The sequence below is a fragment of the Tinamus guttatus genome, unplaced genomic scaffold (assembly GCF_059628265.1).
Source record: "Tinamus guttatus ecotype Peru unplaced genomic scaffold, ASM5962826v1 Tinamus_guttatus_pri_ptg000602l, whole genome shotgun sequence".
NCBI lineage: Eukaryota > Metazoa > Chordata > Aves > Tinamiformes > Tinamidae > Tinamus > Tinamus guttatus.
The window spans coordinates 1,626,001-1,647,064 of NW_028289136.1; the positions used below are offsets into that span (position 1 = coordinate 1,626,001).

The 21,064-nt window shown below is 45.8% G+C and overlaps 1 protein-coding gene across 1 annotated transcript in view; it reads right to left on the minus strand.

The window, feature by feature from the left end:
- Positions 1-4,170: 4,170 nt before the first annotated feature.
- RAB30 (RAB30, member RAS oncogene family) overlaps positions 4,171-21,064 on the minus strand; it is a 36,001-nt gene continuing 19,107 nt past the window's right edge. The window contains exons 2-5 of the mRNA XM_088534987.1: positions 13,980-14,080; positions 12,109-12,192; positions 7,887-8,070; positions 4,171-6,044 (exon numbers count right to left, since the gene is read on the minus strand). Of these exons, the coding sequence (XP_088391113.1) occupies positions 5,794-6,044; positions 7,887-8,070; positions 12,109-12,192; positions 13,980-14,072 (612 nt within the window). The 5' untranslated portion in view covers positions 14,073-14,080 and the 3' untranslated portion in view covers positions 4,171-5,793. The remainder of the gene's footprint in view (positions 6,045-7,886; positions 8,071-12,108; positions 12,193-13,979; positions 14,081-21,064) is intronic.

Consider the following 21,064-nt stretch of genomic DNA (forward strand, 5'->3'; position numbering starts at 1 on the left):
CCCTCCTGCGTCTCACAGACACCCTTCCCTCTCCCCTCTCTACTCCCCCCAAACGTAGGTTTAAACTGGCTTAAGCTTCATTTATTTCCTTCCTTGTAAGACTTCCTTCCAAAGGGTCTGCAAGAGCTGAGGCAATAGCCTGAATCCACTGCTGCTTTCCCGGTCATAAACCAAACACGTTGCTCATACTCCATTAAGATACCAAAACAATCTCCCCTTCTCTTCCACTTCCCCCATAACCGCTTGGCTGCTGGGGACCCTGAGACCATCACATTACTAAAACTAGCACCAAAGAGGTACCTCAGGCCCTTGGAGATATTTGCAGCACCACAAAAGCAGCAGCTCAGGATGACTCTTCCCATCGGTTGGCAAAACCAACTGGATTGAGAGCAGAGTCCAACTGCATATTGGTAACTCACTTGCCCCAACCACCAGTTAACACCTGAACCTCTCAAGTTGGTCCTTCCAAAGAGTTGGTCCTGTCCAGAAAGGGAGACACTTTATAGACTACAGTGGCTGAGGCTTCTTAGTAGGACACTGGAGACAGCACAGGAGATGAGCAGATGCTTTTCGTAGTTAACCCAGGAGTCAGGGCTAGTGGTTCATCCAGCCAGCCAGGGCCATCTCCAGTCCGAGACCCCCACAGTGCTTTGGTTCCCCTTCTCGCCGTGATGCCAGCGCAACTGCAAGGCATCGGCAGCACCAGGAATGACCGGATTCATGCAGGAGTTGGGATTCTCCAGCTCTGGGGAGCTCCGAGGTTGGTGTCCATACACCAGACACAGCACAAAATCATTTTCCAACCTTGCTGGGAAGGGAGAACTTCAAAGAAATGGATCACATCCAGCAAATGCTAATGACTAGTGATTAATGATAAAGCAGAGACACAAACCACAGCCTGTGGTGGGCTGTGATGAGCTGGACTGCGAACCCTGGCTACCCTCTTAAAACCAGGACAATCCTCCACTGACAATGCTCAGAGCCCTGTTATGCTCATCCTGCATCATGAATCCACCCCAGGGTGATTTCCCGTTGCCTGTTTTCCCAGCGAACACAAATCCTGATCTACCATCAACATTTAGGAAAATCTCCCATTCGCTCACGGGGAATTCACAAGGCTTCCACCAACATCAGCTTTTCTAACTGAACAAATTCAAAAAGTTCTTCTGCTTGATAGATATTTATAGGAGCAGCACCTAGGAGGGATATCAGATACCCTGATATTGGAAGGAACAGAATCCTCGAGAAATCAGATGAAAGTCAAATTCAGAGCCTCTCTTACAAAAATCCAGAGAAATCACACCAAACTGGCAATTAGCCGTGAAGGGGCTGCTGTTTTCATGTTCACAGCCATATCTGACCACGATGCTCCCCAGAGCAGTGTGTCCCGCACGTTCACTCTGACATTTCAGTTGAGAAATTTGCTCATTTCCTAAATGAAACCAGTCTCCAAACACAGAATTTTGCCAGCTCAGTATCTCAGCAGGATTTGTGGACACTTCCTCATGCTGAAAAGAGGACAAGTGGAAAAGCAGCTGAACAAACAGCAGTCCTTAGGGATAACGCTCACTGCAAAGCCCGGGAGTTCTGCTAAGCTAATTGCATCCCTTGTCAGCAAAAGCTCAGGAAAGGCCACTGTCCTACCCGTGTGCACCCACTCTGCCTCCAAATCACTCATTCCCACTCTCCCTCCTTCCAAACCACCGTCTGCAGCGTGAACCTCAGGCTGCTGCCACTAACGCTGATGCCGAAGGAATTTGATAGCCATTAACCCCTCAACAGAGCATAGCAGGAGCCCCCTGTAGCTGGCGGGGACACTTCCAGGGATGAACAGCACTAACGGGATCGAGAGCTTTTTTCACGCATTCCACAGCAAAACCCAAGCATCCTGCCTGATAACTTGTGTTTTTATTGAGTAATGATCAAAAAACCATTTAGAGAGAGTGCTTTACAGACAGTGATCTGAAGCACAGCACGTGCAGTGGCTCATCCAAGATGAGCCTGATGGAATCAGTGCCTGGTCTGAACAAACAGAGTTTAGATGAGCCCGTTTTGAGGAGATGCCTTTACGAATGTCCCTGCTACGTCTGCAGACAAACATCTGTTGACCATTCGTACTGGCTTCTCTTGGAGCTAGTCATTGTGCTAACAGGTTTAAAGAACAGATGCCGTTATGGGACTATTAATAAAAAAACATGTGCACCCAGAAATAACATTATTCCATGCCTGTGAATATATTGTCCTGAAAAACACAGCAAAATCTAGTCACTGCACTAAAGGCAGTAACTTACACTGCTCTTGGTAGGGAACATTTCCAGTCATGTTTGGCCCTTTGGTATCAATCCTGCACAGCTTTTGGACTCTTGACCCAGCAAGCATCACACTTTTTACTGACTGTTCTCTTGCAAAAATCCTTTTAACTAGCTAGAATGTGTCTGCCATGGATGGAGACACTATTAACATAAAATTGTGACTTTTTTAATAATCTCCTGCTATTTTTCAAGTCTTTAAGCAACGCACCACAGCGTTAAATTGTCATTTGTAGCTAATAAAGTTCCTCCTCTGGCTGCAAAGCCTTCAGCAAAGGACCAGACTGCAGGAGAGGAGATTAGCCCTCAAACCCACAAGGAGAAGTGGGTTCTATGCAGTAAAATTTGAAGGTGTATAAAAATAACTCCTGCAAAAGAGTTATCATGACAAAATGTCACTTAAATATCCAATGGCTAGTATTTGTTAACTGAAAAACAGGCAGACAGGTTTTAAAATACAGCTTGGGCTTATGACCTTATAAAACATTGGACATGCAACCACTGCTTCCTACACTGCCCTGTAACAGTCTGCACTCCTAAAAGCCTTAACGCACTCAGGCCCAGAATGAATTCTGAAAGACGGATCTGGGATGTGTCCCTGGAGAAATTGCCCTTGCTGCTCCATCATCCGCTGGAGAAGCACCTGGCTGCCTGGAGACGGAGTCTTGGAAGATTTGCTACGGACAGAACAGACACCTGCCCCCTGGGAGGCAGCTGGTAGAGCAAATCGTCTCTGGAAAAGAGACTTCTGGGAACCTCGGGATGAATATTGGAAGAAATAAAGTGAGCAATTTCTGCTATTTGATAATTCAGCTTGTTCGCTCATGATGATGCATTAGTGTTCAACACCCAGAGGTGATGCAAGGAGCATGCTCAAGTGTGTTTCCAGTGGCACTCAGCAGCAATGCAAAGTACCTGGCCAGCTCAGAATCAGCTTTCTGCCTATGATCAATACTCCTTTTCATTTGTACCCCTCTCACTGGTGTTTTCACATGACTCTCAGTGCTGCTTGCAAATATTTCTATAACATTCTAGTTTTCACTAGCGACATATGCTTAGGTCAAATTTATTCACACTGGTCTTAGGCTGCAGGAAGGTCATCCAGTCATGAAAGCTCTACCGGAGGTGTAGGTGTCTCACACATCTGTTTCTGCACGTGCTGCCTGTCCAGAAAAATGAACTCTTAGAGCTGCGTTATCCCTGTCTTTCCTGCAGTGGAGCACAAATTTGTTGTTGTCTGTCCTACCTGACCATCAGCTTTTAAGTTTTACGCTTTCCAACAAGCCCACCACCTGGAGAGTAAGAATTTTCACAAATTAAATATACATAACACTGATTTCTAGCTCCAGTACCACCTTTGTATATAGCCTCATGGGTCCTGTTTTAAACAACTAGCTGAGAGCTGCAGAGCATCAGCTCTGTCAGAGCAGGATGGTCTGTGAGAGCTGGAAGTCCCAAACGTTTCTGAATTCTCTGGCGTGCAGCATGAGCAGAGCCTGAAAAGAACCAGTAAAGGCCAGTGTGCCACGTCCCCAACATCTAACACTTAGAGCAGCACTTTACAAAACGTTACCTAAGTGACACACAACTTTTGTACCACAACTGCTACATTTCATTTGGATCGCTACTTATAAAAGAAGGAAGTGACTTAAACAAGAGCAAGGAAACCTTCATTAAAATGGTCACGTTTTATGCTACTCTCTCTCAAACACACACAGTTCTCACTGAGGATCAAAGGCACAAAATTATACAGCCCAAGGAATGTGTTTGCTTTGTTTTCTAGGAAAATGGGGAAAAAAAACATTTGAAAATTCTAGGTTTTTATTTATAAGAAATACTTACTGGAAGCTTTTTAGGTCAATACAAAAGCTCAGTTATAATCATCAGTAAGTGCCAAATGATTTTAAGCTGATTAATTTGAAATTATAGTATATCACAGCCATATAATTGTCAGAATTTCATCCAGATTAGCTAGACTGATTTCAAACTTAAAAAAAACATTGTTCCTGTGCATGTTCACCTGTCTTCCAATTTCACTCGAATGCCAACACGTACATTTGCGATGCTTTATTCGAATATGGCCCTAGAGGTGTGATAATATAACAGATTCCATAAATGCTTCCACTTCAGGGGTTTTGTAGAAAGAAATTGCCTAAACAGTCATACATACCCCGGAGTCCAAGATGTGAGAGTACAAAGCAGCCAGTAAATTAAATGCCTCTACAGCCCTGAATCTGAAAGCTACTCTAAAGAGAATAGATGCCAAGGAAATACCTTTAAGAGCTTCTCAGGGTACAGCTCCACATGGCGATTGCGGGATGAGTTAGACACTGAATGATTCCACTCGAAACCTGTTGCTATTTCCACTTAGTGTAAAAACACTCTATAAAATTGTATGCCTGCTTTTCAACAAGAACAGTTACCTACAAGCTTTGTATTTACTCAGACATATTGCAGATGGCCATTTAGAACTGTGCTCTCTTTGAACCCTTATACACAGTCAATGTACACACAATATTTTGGTCGGATCTGGTGCATTTTTTTTCCAACTCCAGTAATAAGGTTTCCCAAAGCTAATTTTTCACATAAGGACATGACTAGTTTGGGAGGAGGAAGATTTGTTATTCATTTTTCTTTTTACTTCCAGAAAGTCTTTCCATCCTATGTCGGATATCAAAAAAGCACAGTCCTTACCCACTACGTTCAGGCTAGAAAAGAGGTAATGAGATTTTTTTTTTAATGAACAGTGCTTATTAGTGTTCTTTTTCCCTAATTACTCTAAGTTACACATTCAGAGGACAGCAATGTAGTAAGACTACGTTTGGTCTACGGAATATTTGCTGAACTGCTAGCACCAAAGGGAGCAAGGGAGCTGTATCCGTATCGCTTCTCAAACCATTTTTTGAAAATGTCGATATATATAACTTTTTTTTTTTTTTTAATTTCATGTTCATGAAAGTGCCTATAGATGAGAGACTTAACACTGCTTCAAACACCAGAGCCCTCCAAGCAGACGTGTGGACAGACTCTATATACATGTCCTCAGAACTTGCTGGCAGCCCAGAAGATTGCCAGGATAGTCCAGCGTCGGCGGTCATTCTTTTTTCTTTCTTTTTCTTAAAAAAGGACCAAACACATTGTTCTGTAAGAGAGATTTTGAACTCTTGGGTATCTTCATCGAGAGAGGCCGCGCTGCTCTCCTGCAGAAGGAAGTGCGACAGCTCATGTTCTCCTTTACACGAAGCACCTCGCGCAGCTCTTCTAACCAACTCCAGAGACCGCAAAAAAACTGAAATGAAACCACGTTATATTCTGCTATGTTGCCATGCAGCTGGAGCTGTCAGCCTGCCATGCGGCTAGATCTGCAACCTGGCTCAGGGGCAAGTCAGATGGGTCAAAGAGGCAGCAATCCCTCGAGGAGACGAACCCCAGGAAAAAAAAAATCCTTTTGGCCCATGGGGGACGGGGAATCGGGCGCAGCTCTTTAATTGAAATTACAGCAAGTCAAATAGCTGATGCTTTTCCCCTCTCCTGGTAGCGGGGATGCCACGTTGTTCACGAGGGTGTTCTGCCGGGCCTCGCTGATCAGGCGACAAGCTAAGTCCAGGAAGAGTTTTTCCACGTTATCCGACTCTTTTGCAGAGGTTTCCAGGTAGTACATGTCTTGCGCTTCGGAAAACTCGGCCGCTCTTTGCTGCGAGACTTCCCTCTTATCAGCTAAATCAATCTTATTGCCTGCATCAATAAAAGATTTTAGAAAGGGAATTAATTTGACTCACAAGGCAAAAGAAACAGAAACGAATCAGTGGCCATGAAGTGTTTGGTATTGGGTGTACGTAGGGACAGGGCTTTTGATGGGAAATCCTTAGTGCTGGCTCCTCCCTGATACGTGCAACCAACTTAATTTAATATCGGGGCATTTAACGGAATATGCCCTGTGAATATGCAAGTCAGTTAGCAAACAGATGCATTAGAGCTAAAGCTAATCAGCTGACATTAAAGGATTTCCATTTTAATACCTATTAAAAATTCTCCTGTCTTTGCTATAAGGAGCACTTAAAATGTCAATTATAACATGTGGGATGCTAAACGTGATATTTTTCATGTGATTACAAGCCTCAGAACAAGCCCAGCACAGAAGGCTGCTTTCCTGCTTTAATTAAATATTCTTGTGAGTGACTTGGCTGCGGAGCCTGGAACACGGAGGGGCTCTGGGGTGCTCACAGAGCAAGGCAGGAGAGGAAACCAGCCCTTCCTTTGGGGCTCACTTTAGCAGGCAGCTCATTAACGCCCCAAGCAAACGTCTGCTACGATTACACCCTATTAGTGGCCACTTCACTTCAAGCAGGATGTTTTTACTATGAATTAATCTCACCAAAAAAGATAAGAGAGCAAGACCTGCAATAGCAGGGGACTGTGCGCAGGGACTCAGCAGGTTCAAGAGGCAACCCAGTTTGTACCAGCAGCTCCTCCGAGGCTGCTGTGTGAATCCCTAGGAGGAAAAGCTCTTCCATTGGAAAGCCACAGCTCACGGCCATCCTTTCATCCCAGATATCCTTTTTTCCTGATGATTACTTGGACAGAGTATGCACCGAAGCTACATTTATAAACAGATTATCTGCAGCTGGGGAGGTCATCCCTTGTCAATCACTAGTTAATACGAGCAGACTACGGCTGTTCCCATCTGCAAAAGTGGGTGCTGGGGCTGTTGGCATTTATATTTTATGCCCTAATTGTTGATAAAAAAACTTAATGTTCTGCAAAATATATTTATTAGTCATTTATTAATTATTTCTGTCATTCTGCTAGTCATTTATTATTTCATTTATTACTTATTTTCTAATTATTATAATTAATAAATTATTTATTATTTATTTCTGTAATGAGCGTCTTGTAATGAAGTGCCTTAGATATTCATGTTTACGTGCAACAGCATTGGGGCACATAAAGCTCAAAGGATTTTTTAAAACATCGTAAAGATATTTTAAAATTGAAATTACTAATAAAGATCCTGAAGAACTTTATTATTTTTAATGGCAAATTATTAATGAGAAAATGACACTGCATTCCAAAAAAATAAAAAACAAACACCCTGGCTTTTTCCAATTTATTTTCCTAAGGTTCTTCATGTATTCTGGGGCGTTTAAAAGTCAAAGTGTGACTGGCAGGTTCTGAAAGGACAGCACAGCAACCCACTCGCAGGCACAATACCTTCCAACTTGCAGCACGCAGATGGCATGAGGTCTGCTTTAGCTCGAGTCGAAGCTGCTACAGAGAGCCTAGCTGCCAGTAGTTATTTTAGTGTCACTAAAATGCAGGGGGAAAATCGAGATTTCCAGCTCTGCCGCACCCGTAACACCAGTATCCACACAGCCCTTGCATCCTGCCGTTCCGGCCAAGATTCCGGCTGCCCCATAGCTACCGGTGTAAAACACCCCAAAGACACGGCCGGCTTCAGCAGAGCCCCCGAATTTGCAGATAGCTGCGCTAGGCGCTGCAAGGGAAGGGGCTCAGCGAGTAGCTTTACGGAGCGGCACGGTCTGCGCTTGGGTCCCCGGGGCACTCGGCGGGACGTACCCACGAGCACGGTGATGACCTTGTTGCTGGCGTACTGCTCGATCTCGCGCAGCCACTCGGGCAGGCAGCGGAAGGACTCCTCGCACGTGATGTCGTAGGTGAGGATGAGCGCGTTGGCGCTGCGGTAGTAGCTCTGCGTGATGGAGCGGAACCGCTCCTGGCCGGCCGTGTCCCAGATCTGCAGCTTCTCGCACAACGAGAGGGAGCAGAGAAAGAGAAAAGAACCCATTTAACATTCTTTGAGAGCAGCACCCTTTTGACCACATTTTTCCCCCCTTTGGGGTAAAAGCGATTCTGGGAAAACACTTAGCTCTTCTCCCCTTTGGCTTCCCCTTTCCCCAGAGATTTTTGTTTCCATTTCTGCATTTAGAGACTGAAATGCAAAGCCCAGGCTGAGTTGGTATTCCAGTCGACGTCCCCAGGAAGCCCAGGGTTTTCACAGAACCACACAGGATCACAGAATGGTTGAGGTTGGAAGGGACCTCTAGAGATCATCTAGTCCAACCCCCCTGCTCCAGCAGGGACACCCAGAGCATGGGGCACAGGGTGACATCCAGGTGGGTTTTGAAGATCTCCAGAGAAGGAGACTCCACAGCCTCTCTGGGCAGCCTGTTCCAGGGCTCTGTGTTTTCAAGCTTCCGTGTGACTCCTGGCACCCTGCTCGGCAGCAGACGCTCGGCTTTGCCAGCATGGAATTACAACCCAGGTGCCAGAGGGAGAAATCCGCTTCTCCTGCTCCTTGCCCAGACATCCCAGACGCCCAGACATCCCCAGGCGCTTTGCAGTGACAGCAGTGCCCATCGCAGGAGGGGTGAGAAAGCCTCTCCTCCAGCTCCCAAAGTTATTTGGTTTTGTTGAGATGAGCTATCAAGGGGGTGGAAACCGCAGCAGCAAACAGAGAGCTCAGACTTGCAGCCGATCCCAGGTTTCTACTGCCTTTCCCTCCACAATTTGGGAGGTAGCACCCAGCTGCTCGCCGCTGTCCCTCCCCATACACAGAAGTGGTTGACACCGCTTTGTCCGTAGGAAAGAGCTCCTGAGGCCCAAGCGGTGCTAGCACAGCAATCTGGGGCCAGGAGGACAACAAATAAGACATTTCCCAGTGTGGATCAAACTCTTCTCATTTTTCTAATTTGACCATCTGATGATTTTTTTCAGTATTTTGAAATGCAAAGAAACAAATATCCAAAGTTAAAACTTCAGAGAGTATTTCTCTGCTCCAGCTGTTATTTTTTAAAATGCCCCTCCCTGGAGTTAAGTATGTGAAAGGCAGATTTCCTGCCAGAATTTAGTGTACTTTGGGCAGCAGAAGTTGAAATACTTGGGATTTTTTCCATATGTTGCGCAATCTGCAACAGAGCAAACATTATTCTTGCTGAGTTCCAAAGCCGAACCACATCAGCTAACCATCCTAAATATGTTACTTTGAAATGACAGCCCCAATACACATCTCACAGATACAGGGGGCTATCATTTTTTATAAGTACATTTTGCAAAGAAAAAAAAATGTGGCTGGTTCACAACTCCTAGGCAGCTTGCTGCCTATTCCCTTGACACAGCTGTGTTTAGATGGCTGACATGGCGCCTGCATTTAAGATACATAAACCTGTAAATGAAATTACTTGCACGTAAAATTCAGATAGCGACCAACTTCTCTTTAAAACAAATCTGCTTTCAGACTCTGGCAGATGGGGAAAAAGACAGATTTTTTTGTTGTTGTTCATCTGTTTCTCAAGATCTACTGGTTAATGAGTTTACAAATGCTTAGTATTTATTAGGATGTGTGAGGTGATAAGGCCTTCTGATGTGGCTCTCTTCATCCATTGCTTTAATGGAACAGATTTTGAAATCCAAATGGGCTGCACCAGGCTGCTTTGAGGAAGAGGGTCCCGTTATCGACTACTACCGTGAACCTACCTGCTAGACAGGTAGGGACATCAGGAAAAAAGCCTTAGAACTTAAGACTGATAGAACAGACTTCGAGACCAAATGCATGTCTTGCACTTTACTGATCAATGTATTTCTGCCGCGTGAAAGATCTGACAGCAGCCAGCTCATTCCTACCCATTTCTCAGCGCTACTGAAGGCTGGTGCCTGACTCAGCCTACAGAAATCACTCAGACCTTAATTGTTTGGGGCCAGCTGATGCTTCCCCATCTCCCAGCACTTCCAGCACATTTATGTTTCTGCACGTGAACATTTCTGCCCGCGCAGGAAGATCACAGGCGCAGCTTCCTCCCCGGCAGCAGCCTCGCAGACACGACAGATGCTGGGCATATTTCTGAGGCTGCTAGAAAACATCAGAGAGACCAGAGCCCCTTCCGAGCTGCACGGCGCTGCCTCCCGTGCTCACGGCTACGCACGCAAAGAGCAGGAAGGGAAGCAGACGCTCTCCTTGGCTTTCACAGGCAGCCTGTCACGGAGCGTCGGGAGTCATCCCTGTATCCGAAGTGACTTGTGCAGCCCTCGTGCTGGCAGATCCTTCTCTACCAGCTTTGGGATGTGATTCTGAAGAAAATGATCTTTTCTTTTTAAAATTTAACGCCTGTTTGATAAGCAGTGCTACTCTCTAATCCTGGGTCCTGGCAGATGTGCGGGACACTCTGCCCGGAACAGAAGGGGAGTCACAACTTGGGTGCCGCTGAACGCGCCAGGAGCCACCAAGCGCTCGGGGCGAGGGGATGCCGGGTTTATCCCTCGCTGCTCTGCGTCATTCTGCTTTTCCCACTCACCCGTGAAGTGTTTACTCCAACTAGCTCTGTTTATTCAAGAAGTTTCGGATCACTGCCTGTTTGCACTCATGGGAAGCATGGAAAGAAACCATTTTGAATTCTAGACTTTGGAAGGATAGTTCAAATGAGTAAATTTATGGCATTTCTTTGCATATCACTTCATCAGCTGAACTCTGGTGATTTCAACTTACTCCACTGATGGAAGAGGGGGAGCTTTGACTTAACGACGCCTCCTATTTGCTACATGAATATACACCAACTAGCACGTGCCAACGGCTCTGTTGAACACAACCCAGCCCCGGCTGGAAAAGAAAAAAAAAATGTTGCTCTGATGGTTACTCGTGCATTTATTGGATGTTTTGAGGGCAACAAGGATCCAAAATACAAATAAGTCCACACTCAGCTTGATCCCACTCCTTGCACATCCCTGTCTCTGAGTTACCCACGTTGGCCTAACTATGACCACAAATTTCTCTCCATTAAAGAGCCTCCACCCTCAGGCCAAACCAGAACGGAAAGGCTAATGTCGTAGGTAACCAGTCAAACAGACAAGCCCTTGCTGAGGGTAACTCCACTTGACTTCGACTGTCAAAAAAAAAAAAAGGGCTTCAAATTTACACTGAGTTATTTGGAATCTGTCTGTGCTTGTCAGGCTGGCACTGCTTTCCGGCCTGCTGCTCTATCCCACTTCCAAAGCAATGGGCAGCACATTATCTTGGTCTGTACCCTTGTGCAGGTAGAACTAAGCAATGCCAGCCAGCATCAGCTCCCAAACGGGTATCGCGGGATATTGTTAGACTGGGCTCTGGCTTGTTTTGGCCTGGGGCAACTTGCTCTCAGCCAAAGGACATGCAGGATCAGGTCAAGAGTTAGCCCAGCACAAGGACAGCTGCCAGCAGGCAGTTGGGACAGGGCCACCCTATTTTGGAGGCCAAAAGGGTTAATAATGCGGACTTGGGTCCTTGTTGCCTTTATCCCTTAGGCCCAAAGCGCCAGTATTGCCACAGCCCCAACTCCTCCTAAACTCGTAACTCAGCAGAAGTGCAGGACAAGCCTTTGCTCTGCAGAGCCCTCCCCACTCCCAAGCCCAGAGACCTGCTCAGCTCCTCCAGGAGTCTCAAGAGCTTGGCAGGAGAAAACCTTTTCCCAGCACATGCCAGGGAGAATGTGACAGATTTCAGCTCACCAGAAACAAATGGAGATTTCATTAAAACGGTTCTTTGCATCTCCATACCCCATCCAGGCAAGATCTCAGTGCCTTATAAACCAAAAGAGGGTTCTCCAAAACCTCCACTTTTTGTTTTCTTTCTTAGAAGTTCACTATTTTGATACTGATGTTAGTTGGGAAGTGGGGCGCAGGTACTCAGCGCCTTCTGAGCCATGATTCAGAACCTCACACACCAGTAGTGTCCATGGGCCTCCTAGCAGCAGGATGACCTGAACTATTGCACTGCTATCTGAGTTTAAGCTTAGGACCAGCAGGCTCCTACCTTTACTTTTTCACCGTTGATCTCCACAGTTTTAATCATAAAGTCAACCCCAATCGTGGCTCCTTGACCTGGTGGGAAAAGCCCCTGGAAGAAAAGGAGAGTTTCATTAAGCAAGCTCTGTAGCAAGAAAAGAAAAATTCTGGGTACCAATCCTCACCCTTTTTCATCCCCAATACTACTCCACCTACATCTCCTCCTTTCCAACCACATTTAGATAGGAAAACAGCTCTAAATGCACTAAAAGGTGCCACTGTTCGTTGCATTGCACCAGGGAGGGCGCCTGGAGTCTGGCGCTGCATGCTGATCCGGCCCTGACCACACTGAAAATCCAGTTGGGAGACGGGATTTTGCAAAATCTGTTTCTGCATCTTGCAGGGAATAAAACAGACATTCCCCACAGTACAAGGGTTACCATAACTCAACCCCGCCGTGTTTCCCTGCTCCCAGCTCCCTAATCCTGTAACTCTTGAGTAACTGACTCGAGAGGTCACAAAGTAAATGGGAGAAGAAAAAGGGAACAAATAAAGGGAAAATAGAAGGAAAAGCCCTTCTGCTTCTGAACAGGCTGCTGACAATGGCAGCCTTTCTGATCCAATGTTGTAACTCCTTTAAAGATGTGGGCGCAAAAGGGCAAGGAGGCAAGATTAGGTGAGATGACTTTGTTCCAGCTGCCTCGTGTCCTTCCCCTTCCCCTTCCCCTCTGCTGTGCGTCAAAGGCCATTTCTGCCCGGCCCCATGTCACAGGCTCGTGTCTCTGCACAGCAGCTTGAGCTAAACACGCACTGAGCCGCTACTGGCACCGCAGCGATGTCGGGGGCCGCGACTGTCGCGGTTCTGGCAATATTCAATCTCGATGCCATCCAAAAGGAGTAACAGCAACCCAAAAAAAAAAAAAAGAAAAAAGAAAAGAAAAAAGAAAAAAGAAAAGGAAAAAAAAACCAACAAACAACAGAGCTTTTTGATTTCTGGTGTCCAGGCCTACAGTCCTGTTGATTTTGGGGCATATCCATCTCTTAGAGCAGTGGCAGCAGCAGTGCTGCCAAAGCACAAGCAGCAGCAGAGCTAGTTACAGATTTCTCAATTAACCCTTTGGGTTTTATTGCTAGGAGCTCTTCATGCTCAAGAGGAGAGAGCGTTTAACATCACCATGGTTTTAAAAATGGAACTAACAGTTGCGGGAGGCTGCTGACAACTCCCAGGGAAAATTGAAAACAAACAAGCAAAAACACAGCAACAAAAAACAGAACTTGTATTATATATCACATCGTGCAAACTTCTCTCAGCCTAGATCAGAGAAGTCTGGTCCTTTTCCCACCAGTCTTTTATGAAAAAAAGGAAGCCAGTCCTCAAATTTTTGCAGCTGATTAATTTTCTACAGTCAGGCTGACAGATGAGACCTGCCAATCCTCACTCTTAAGCAAGGTTTCCTGGAGCTCTGCATGCAAAACTCCAGAAGAAGGGAGCTCAGATTTGCCCCAGGCCAGCAGCCCAGAAGACACTGGAATTATGGTCCCAAACTCTGAGATTATCTAATTATCTAATAATAATAATAATAATTGTAAAAGTCAGCTTTTTGCACAAGCAGACTGACTTGCCTCTTCCACCTTGGAAAGATCAGACAGAAAAGACACACTGGAAAATGCACCAAAAGATGTTATGGCCAAAATCAGGAGGAGTTTTCCCAGTAGCTTCTACAGAAGATTTCCCGTCCTGGAGAGGGACGTGTTTGTCCAAGCACCAGGACCCCAGGAGCTCCCCTATGGCATTAGCCCATTCCACTTGTGCTGGTCACCTGGAAGCCATTCCCTGTCCGAAGACATCCAGCACATTCCCACCTCATCCCCGCGCGCATGGCGGACACCCCGTCTTACCTGAGTAAAGCGTCGCACTAGGCAGGTCTTCCCCACACCGGCGTTGCCGATCAAAACAATTTTGAAGAGGAAATCATAATCTTCCATACTCATTTACGCAGCTGCAAGAGAGAGCGCAACGCGAGGTGAGCCGAAGCGCCGGCGGCTCCGTGTGGTCTCCCTCCCGCACCGGATATGCCCTTTCATTCCCGTTGAACTTTATTCCTCCAAATCCTCAGAGCAAAGGCCACGCTGGCGCTCCCGAGATAAAGGGAAAGGCTCCTTGTGCTCCGGTCTCCAAGCCCACAGAGTCCGGCCTAATGGGCCTGATGGCAACGGGTGCAAAACCAGCACTGGGGTGCAGCTCCTGGGCCATCTTGCCTGGCTCCGTGAAAATGCCATGTGCTGGTGGTTTGGCAAAAAAAGGAAGAAAAAAAGCACACATAGAGCCCAATCCAACATCCTCCCCTGCACAACTGATGGTGCTGTTGGCACAAAAGCCAGAGGAGAAGGTTGTGATGGTTGCGACCAGTTGTGACATGAAGAAAAGATTGTACTGGAGGTGTCGGGTCAGGAAACATCCTGACAAGGAAGCAGAAGGGCAGTGTCCTCACCCAACTGTGGCCAGGTACTTGGTGGCACTTGAGACTGGGCTGGGTAACGGGATGAGAAACTTAGTGAAGAGAAAGATGAACCATCAGCTGAGACATTGCAGAACAGGCGGACAGGGTATTAGTACCTAATTTTGTCAGGCACTAGGTGAGGAGCTAGAGCCAAATAAGAGGAATAAGGAGAACAGGAAGAAAATAAAGAATAGGGTGAAGAGTTTCAGCTCCTCAATAAACCCCAGATGGTTTGGAAGGCTCCTCTGGAGCTGCTGAAGAGGGAGCTACCACCATGCAGCAGGACACCAGACACACCGGACACGACAGGTCCAGTCCCACTGCACAACAGGGCTTGCAACCAAAGAGCAAGGGCAGTCAGAGAATTCAGGATAAAACGGGGTATTTTATCCTGATATGAGCCAGTCTGGTGAGGAGCACGCCGAGACGGTACCAAGAGTCTCCTGCAAACCAGCGGCAGGAGAGGGGGAGGACGGATTCAGCTGCTTTGCCTGCGTGACCCTTGGTCCTTCGGGAGCCTGTGAAAGGGTAATCAGCACCAGCAGTGACTAATCCTCTGCATCACATCAGCTGATGGTGTGCGGGTACATGAGTCACCACGTGGCCACCTCATCTCACCAGGGCCAAACTGCACTGCTGGTGACAGCTCTGCCGAGCCGCAGCTCCGGTCCCTGGTGAAACATCACCGGGGGAGGTGAGTTGGAGGATGCTCTAGCCTGGCCGTGCTCTAGCAGGCAGGAACTAAACAGCTTGCACCACCTCTCAACATGGTGAAAATGAGACCTCATATGAACAAGTTCTAAAAATGTTCTTTGTTTTTTTAGGGTTTATATTTTGCACAATAATTTTATTTTTATATTTCCTGGTATTGGACAATAATCACATGACAAAAACATTTACGCTACTCTTAAAATCAAATCAAGGGTTAATATTAATATACAGTTTCAAGCTTTCAGACTAGCCAATGTGAGGAAAAACGTGATCATCCATTAAAAGCTGGATAATTCTCCCTGGGATTACAAGCGCTGGATAATTATCCCTGGGATTCTTCAAAGCCTCGAGGGCATTGCTCCTTGGAGTAATTTCAGTTATATTATTTATGCCCTAAACAAGCCAACGTTCAAATTTATCTTCTCAGGAAGCTTAAAAATAAACTTCCGTGGCAGATCTTTAAGCTTTACATTCACAAATGTTAAAGGGCTCAGATATGCCCTAGAGTCATGTCTGATCCCTCTCGTTAGGCTCCAAGAGTAATCATTCATGTTACTAACTCAGAACTGGAAGACAAGCCAGGGCCACAGAGGAGACAACGTGATGAGCCATGACACCAGAACTGAAGCAGCACAAAGGGCTGCAGTGGAAGTGGAGGCAGAGGAGGGGGGAATGGCAGCAAAAATGAAAAGGGAAAAGCAATTTGGGAAGCGGAGCGGACAGATGGGACTAAACACCACCACCTTCTCCCTCGTTACTAACATGCTAACAGAAATGCATTGGCCTTCCCAGTTCACCCAGCATCTTAACCACTAGAAACTTTCCTGTGAGCATGGTTGGCAGGACGTGGCCTTTTGTTTTATCCTGCTGTGGGGTCTTCAGTGTCCCCCCAGCAAGCGGAAGAACAAGATACACTCCCATCTGCTACTCCTGTTCCTCAGGTGACGTGTGGCAAGGAATTGTAATCTGCAATAGCTACATGCTCCAGGGAATATAATTTCCAGGTATGTTTCAGTTTATTCCCCAACACAATTTACTCTCCCTGTATTTGCTCCATTCTTTGCTCTATCAGTTCTCCCAGACTCAATTCGGTTTACTTCCCAGTGTTTCTCATTTTCTACCATCTAAACTATTTTTTTTTTCAGTATTTTCTCACCCATGGATTTGGAAGGCAACAGAAGGTTCCTCCTGATCTCTGACTGCATGACACCAGACAGGCTCTGCCCATGCCCTACTTAGTGCCTGTAGAAAACAAGTGGCAGAAGCAAAAGGGAAAGATTCAAAGTTATCTAGGAAACATTAATCACTTCGGAGTGATAAAACTCTCCTTTGTCCTTCATCAACTTCTATATTAGCATCAACCTTTGTGGAACCTCAGCTAACACTGCACTAAATCCTCAGCAACTTTGAGCGAGGTCTTTAGATAGCTGACATCAAGAAATCTCTGGTATTTCTCCCTCAATGCTGTTGCTTGAGGCAGACTGTTCCCCCGTAGGCCTGACGAGCAGGCTCTACGATGATGAGTTTGCTCGTCACTTTGCCTTATGAAGTCAGAAGTAAAGCTGGAGGCTTCAAAAGAACAGATTTGCTCAGGCTGCCCACAAAGTGTGCCAGCCTCTGCCTTTCTTTTCCTCTCCTTGATGACCACAAGATAACTTGTGTTGGGGAAACAAGGTATACAGGGGCCTTAATCTGAAGCTAAAAAGCTTTTATATCTGAGAGAGTACCTTCTTTTGGACTAGCAAAACAGATAAAACTTGCTGTAGATAAACCTCCTTGGGAAGTTAGTCCCATTATGGAAGCTCATGAGTCCATGGAGCAGCAGTTCCTACATCTTCTGGGCCAGGAAACAGCATAGATGACAGAGAGGGGCATATTCTTCTCCCCACATCACTCTCACCTAGAGGTTTCTCCCTTCCTGCAGTCTTGGGAAATGTCAGAAGGTTTTATCACCATGTCTTGCTGATGACCCATGGTTTGTGCATTACCAGAGCATGTTTAATTTAGTCTGAAGTCACACCTGGCTATCCACACCCAAGCTACACTACAAAGACTCTTCACATGAGGTGATTAAGGGTGAAAATGAGGCACTAAATTAAGTCATCTATTTCTTTGGACTACAACATACCACAGATGAAGCCAGGACCAGATAATTTGAATTCTAGTCCACAGCTCTATCCCAACTCACATCCTCATGGTATTTTGAAAGTCTATTGCTTCAATTCAACACACACACACACAAAATCTGCAATCTCTTCTATCTACTCTATCTTTAATTAGTCTTGATGCATTTATATAATCCTCATTGAACAGAGATTTTCAGCTCTTCATCATCCAACAGCTACAAACAAAAGATAATTTACCTAAACCACTGAATTTCAAACAGTAGCAGTTATGTATACACATATAATTTTGAATATATTTATTATATGAGCCAGGAAATTCAAAGCTAAGGCTAGTATTTCAACTAGAAAAATTATTCCTTGCAAGAAGTTGCCAGGAACTTGGATCTGGACCTGCTGTTGCATTACATAACACAGGATAAAATCTTCCATTTTGAGAACACCTGCCAACCCAAAGAGACTCTTTGCAATTGCCAAGCAAGTTCCCAGCTCCTGTCCCCTCTGTGAACAAGCTGCCTGCAGAGTCTGGCCTTTCCCATCCCCTTCCCATCCCAGGCATCCAGGAGAGCATTTCCCAGCCAGCATGAACCCCTGTTCTTCCTTAAAGAGGGTCCCTCTTGCAGAGAGAGCAGGATGGAAGAAAGGTCCCAAGCGCAGAAATCCCATAACTCTAAGTAGGGTTTCCCAGGTAGAAGCCCAGTTCGTGTTTATTAAGCACATGCACTTCCTGTAGACTATTTGTTTGAGTTTAGGGAATGCAGCACGTTCAGGGTGTCATGAGTTTACAGCTTGACTGGCGACAAATGCAGGCACTGCAAGTCCATGACCTTTCCAAGGACTTCCCTATGCGCAGAAACTGGTTGGGATTTGGTAATCAGCTGTCCATGATCAAAAATGTACAGGCAAATCTTGTTTTTTTAAAAAAAAAAAAATCTGCAACTTGCACATGGTCTTTCCAGATGGAAAAAATAGTATTTTGGGACAAACCTCAATAAATATATAGATATTTTTAAATGAATAATTTGATTTAATGACAGGGCAGAGCACATCACCTCTCCCCTTACCTCCTTCGCACACCAGGGAAAATTTGCAACTCACCAAACTTCTTTGGTCAGATCTGGGTTCACACGTTACGTGGCTCCCAGGAGCTGTGTGTGCACTAAGGAGCAACTGAGTGATCAAGGGTTATGCACGTCACCATAAACCAACAGGTAACCAGTGCATTGGTATCACTGCAGATGAAACGGCTGGGACGGGAGCCCAGCTCTTCCCTTCAGCATGAGCACTCAGCAGGACAGGATGCTCGGCTGTGATGCCCACACTCGACACGAGAGGGCCCAGCTTTGCCACGGGCCCACTTGGCATCAAATATTTTTTTTTTAATTATCAGAAATAACTTGACTGCAGCCTGCTGTTTCGGTTTGCGTGTGGTATCCTAGGGCTCTAGGCCACAAATCTCACATTTAGGAGCAATCTTCAGTCTTTCACACTTTGCTTTGTCCTGATGCCAAAACAAATTTGTGCCCATGTCACCACCAGGTGAAGTTTTCTGGGGGGCTCTGGCAGTATCAAGAGCAGGATTAACATATGTCCCCAGTCATTTTTTTGTCAGATGGTGGGAGTGTAAGGAGTGTTTGGGATCAACACATCCCCAAGAGGTAGGGGGGCTACTCTTGTCTCAGCCCCACCAAAGACCCTCCGTGAACGATCAGGTAAATCCCAGCTGCCGTGGTCCCCTTTCCTCATTCAACCTTCCCATCTTCTGCAGAGATGGGAGGCTCACTGACATTGGCAAAAACATTTCAGTATCTGCAAATGCAAAAGCCTTTGGAAGAGCAAAATATCACATACAGAAAGCAAGTTAAAATCCATTAGGTACATCTGAAGCTTAAACTACTAATCATCGATCGATTTTGCTCACATAGATCAGTTACTGCTAAATCCTGTGTTCGTTAGGGAAGACACATAAGAGAGAGAGAGAGAGAACTTGCAAAATAACTTTTTCTTTCCATAGAATCGAAAAAAAAATGCTGAAGTGCAAAACCACAGTTCTGTATTAGCAGCTGGCCAAGCTACACGCAAAAAAAGTGCTCCCAGCACACGTCCAATGTGAGGAAAAATGTTTTCAAGGATGGCAGCAACACTTCACTTCCTGACATGATCTGGATTCAGACTACAGAATGAAAATTCAGTCCATGCCACCTAAATATGCAAACATTTTTCAAGACACACGTGAACATGGAGAGCCAGCACTGCATGCTCAGTGCAATGTGTTGTTTTGGGTCACGTCTGAGCAAGCCATTCAGCCACGGGATGCAGTATGACAACTCTACGGTGCTGACATGGAAGAGGTTAAAAAAAAATCAGCCGGCACAGCAGAGAGGCAGACTTACAAATGTGGAAAACTGCATCGCCAGAAATCCAGCCAAAAATGCCGTTTTTATCTACTCAAAAACAACAGCCTCTTCCCCAAGGACAAAAAAGAGAAATATGGGAAGATTTTTCTAAAAGCTGCAGCCAAACACTAACTGGAATGTGTTTTGCATGGAAAAGCCAGGAAAGATTTGCATGGCCAATTCTCTGCAGTGAGGGATAAAGCTTTGCTTCACAAAGCTGTTTCCTAAGAGGTTGCCACCCCACCATGGGTAAGCCAAAGGGAGAAGCAGCAACGCCAGCTCCCGCCACCTCCTCTTTCTTCTTCCTTCTGATCATGGTGCAGTTCCCAAGGGACACAGAGCGTCCAAATCTCCCTGCTCCCAAAGGGGATGGGCTAAGACATTTCTGCTCCAGACTGTGACCTGGCCACTGAAATGGAGAAACCATCATCAGTTAGGTGAGAATTAGTCCATCTTTTGGAGCCCTAAAGCAAGCACAGCTCTAGCTCCACGTGAGCTCTCCATGTTGGTGCCCATGCGAGGTCTCCCTGGACTCCAGCTCCACTCAGAAAGGAGCTGGTTGTAAAGTCCACAGGCTGGCAAAGCAGAACTAGGAATGAGTCACCCTTGGTGTACAAAAAAACCTGCGTGGTGACTGGGTAAAAGGCAAGGCAGTCTCATGAAGTCTCATGATCCATGAGCTGCTGGGTTGGCACATTTCTGGAGCGGGGTGGCAGCTATACATAAAGATATTGTGACACCGGGTGACTGAACTCTCATAAAACGCTTGCAAGATTAGTCTCCACATGACACCAAGGTTTTTGATAAGATACTAGAAAAGTGCTCATAACCAAAAATATTTGTAAGAGCACTGTGACCACAAATGTGGCAATAGCATAAACGTAAGCATGTCACTAATGGGTGACATCAGGTCCCATAAATGTTTTGTGAAATACGATGGAACGCATTAGATATTTATATAGACCAAACTGTGTCCAACATGTTTTTTGAATTTTAGCTACAGTGACACTCACTGCTGTTGATCTTCTTGTTTTGATTGGCCCAGAGGCTGTGGTATGAAAGAACAAAAATTTCTGCTAATAGGGTTTTGTTTTGTAAAAACGCTTTTTAACCATAAAAAATAAGCTCTGCTAATCCCACCTCTTGATTGCTGTTCAAGTAAGCTTGTGATTTACTAGTTTTTTCACCACTTCTGCCAAACCTAGCAAAAATAACTGGCTGTTAAGCCTTATCTATCCTTACTTTCAATGCCC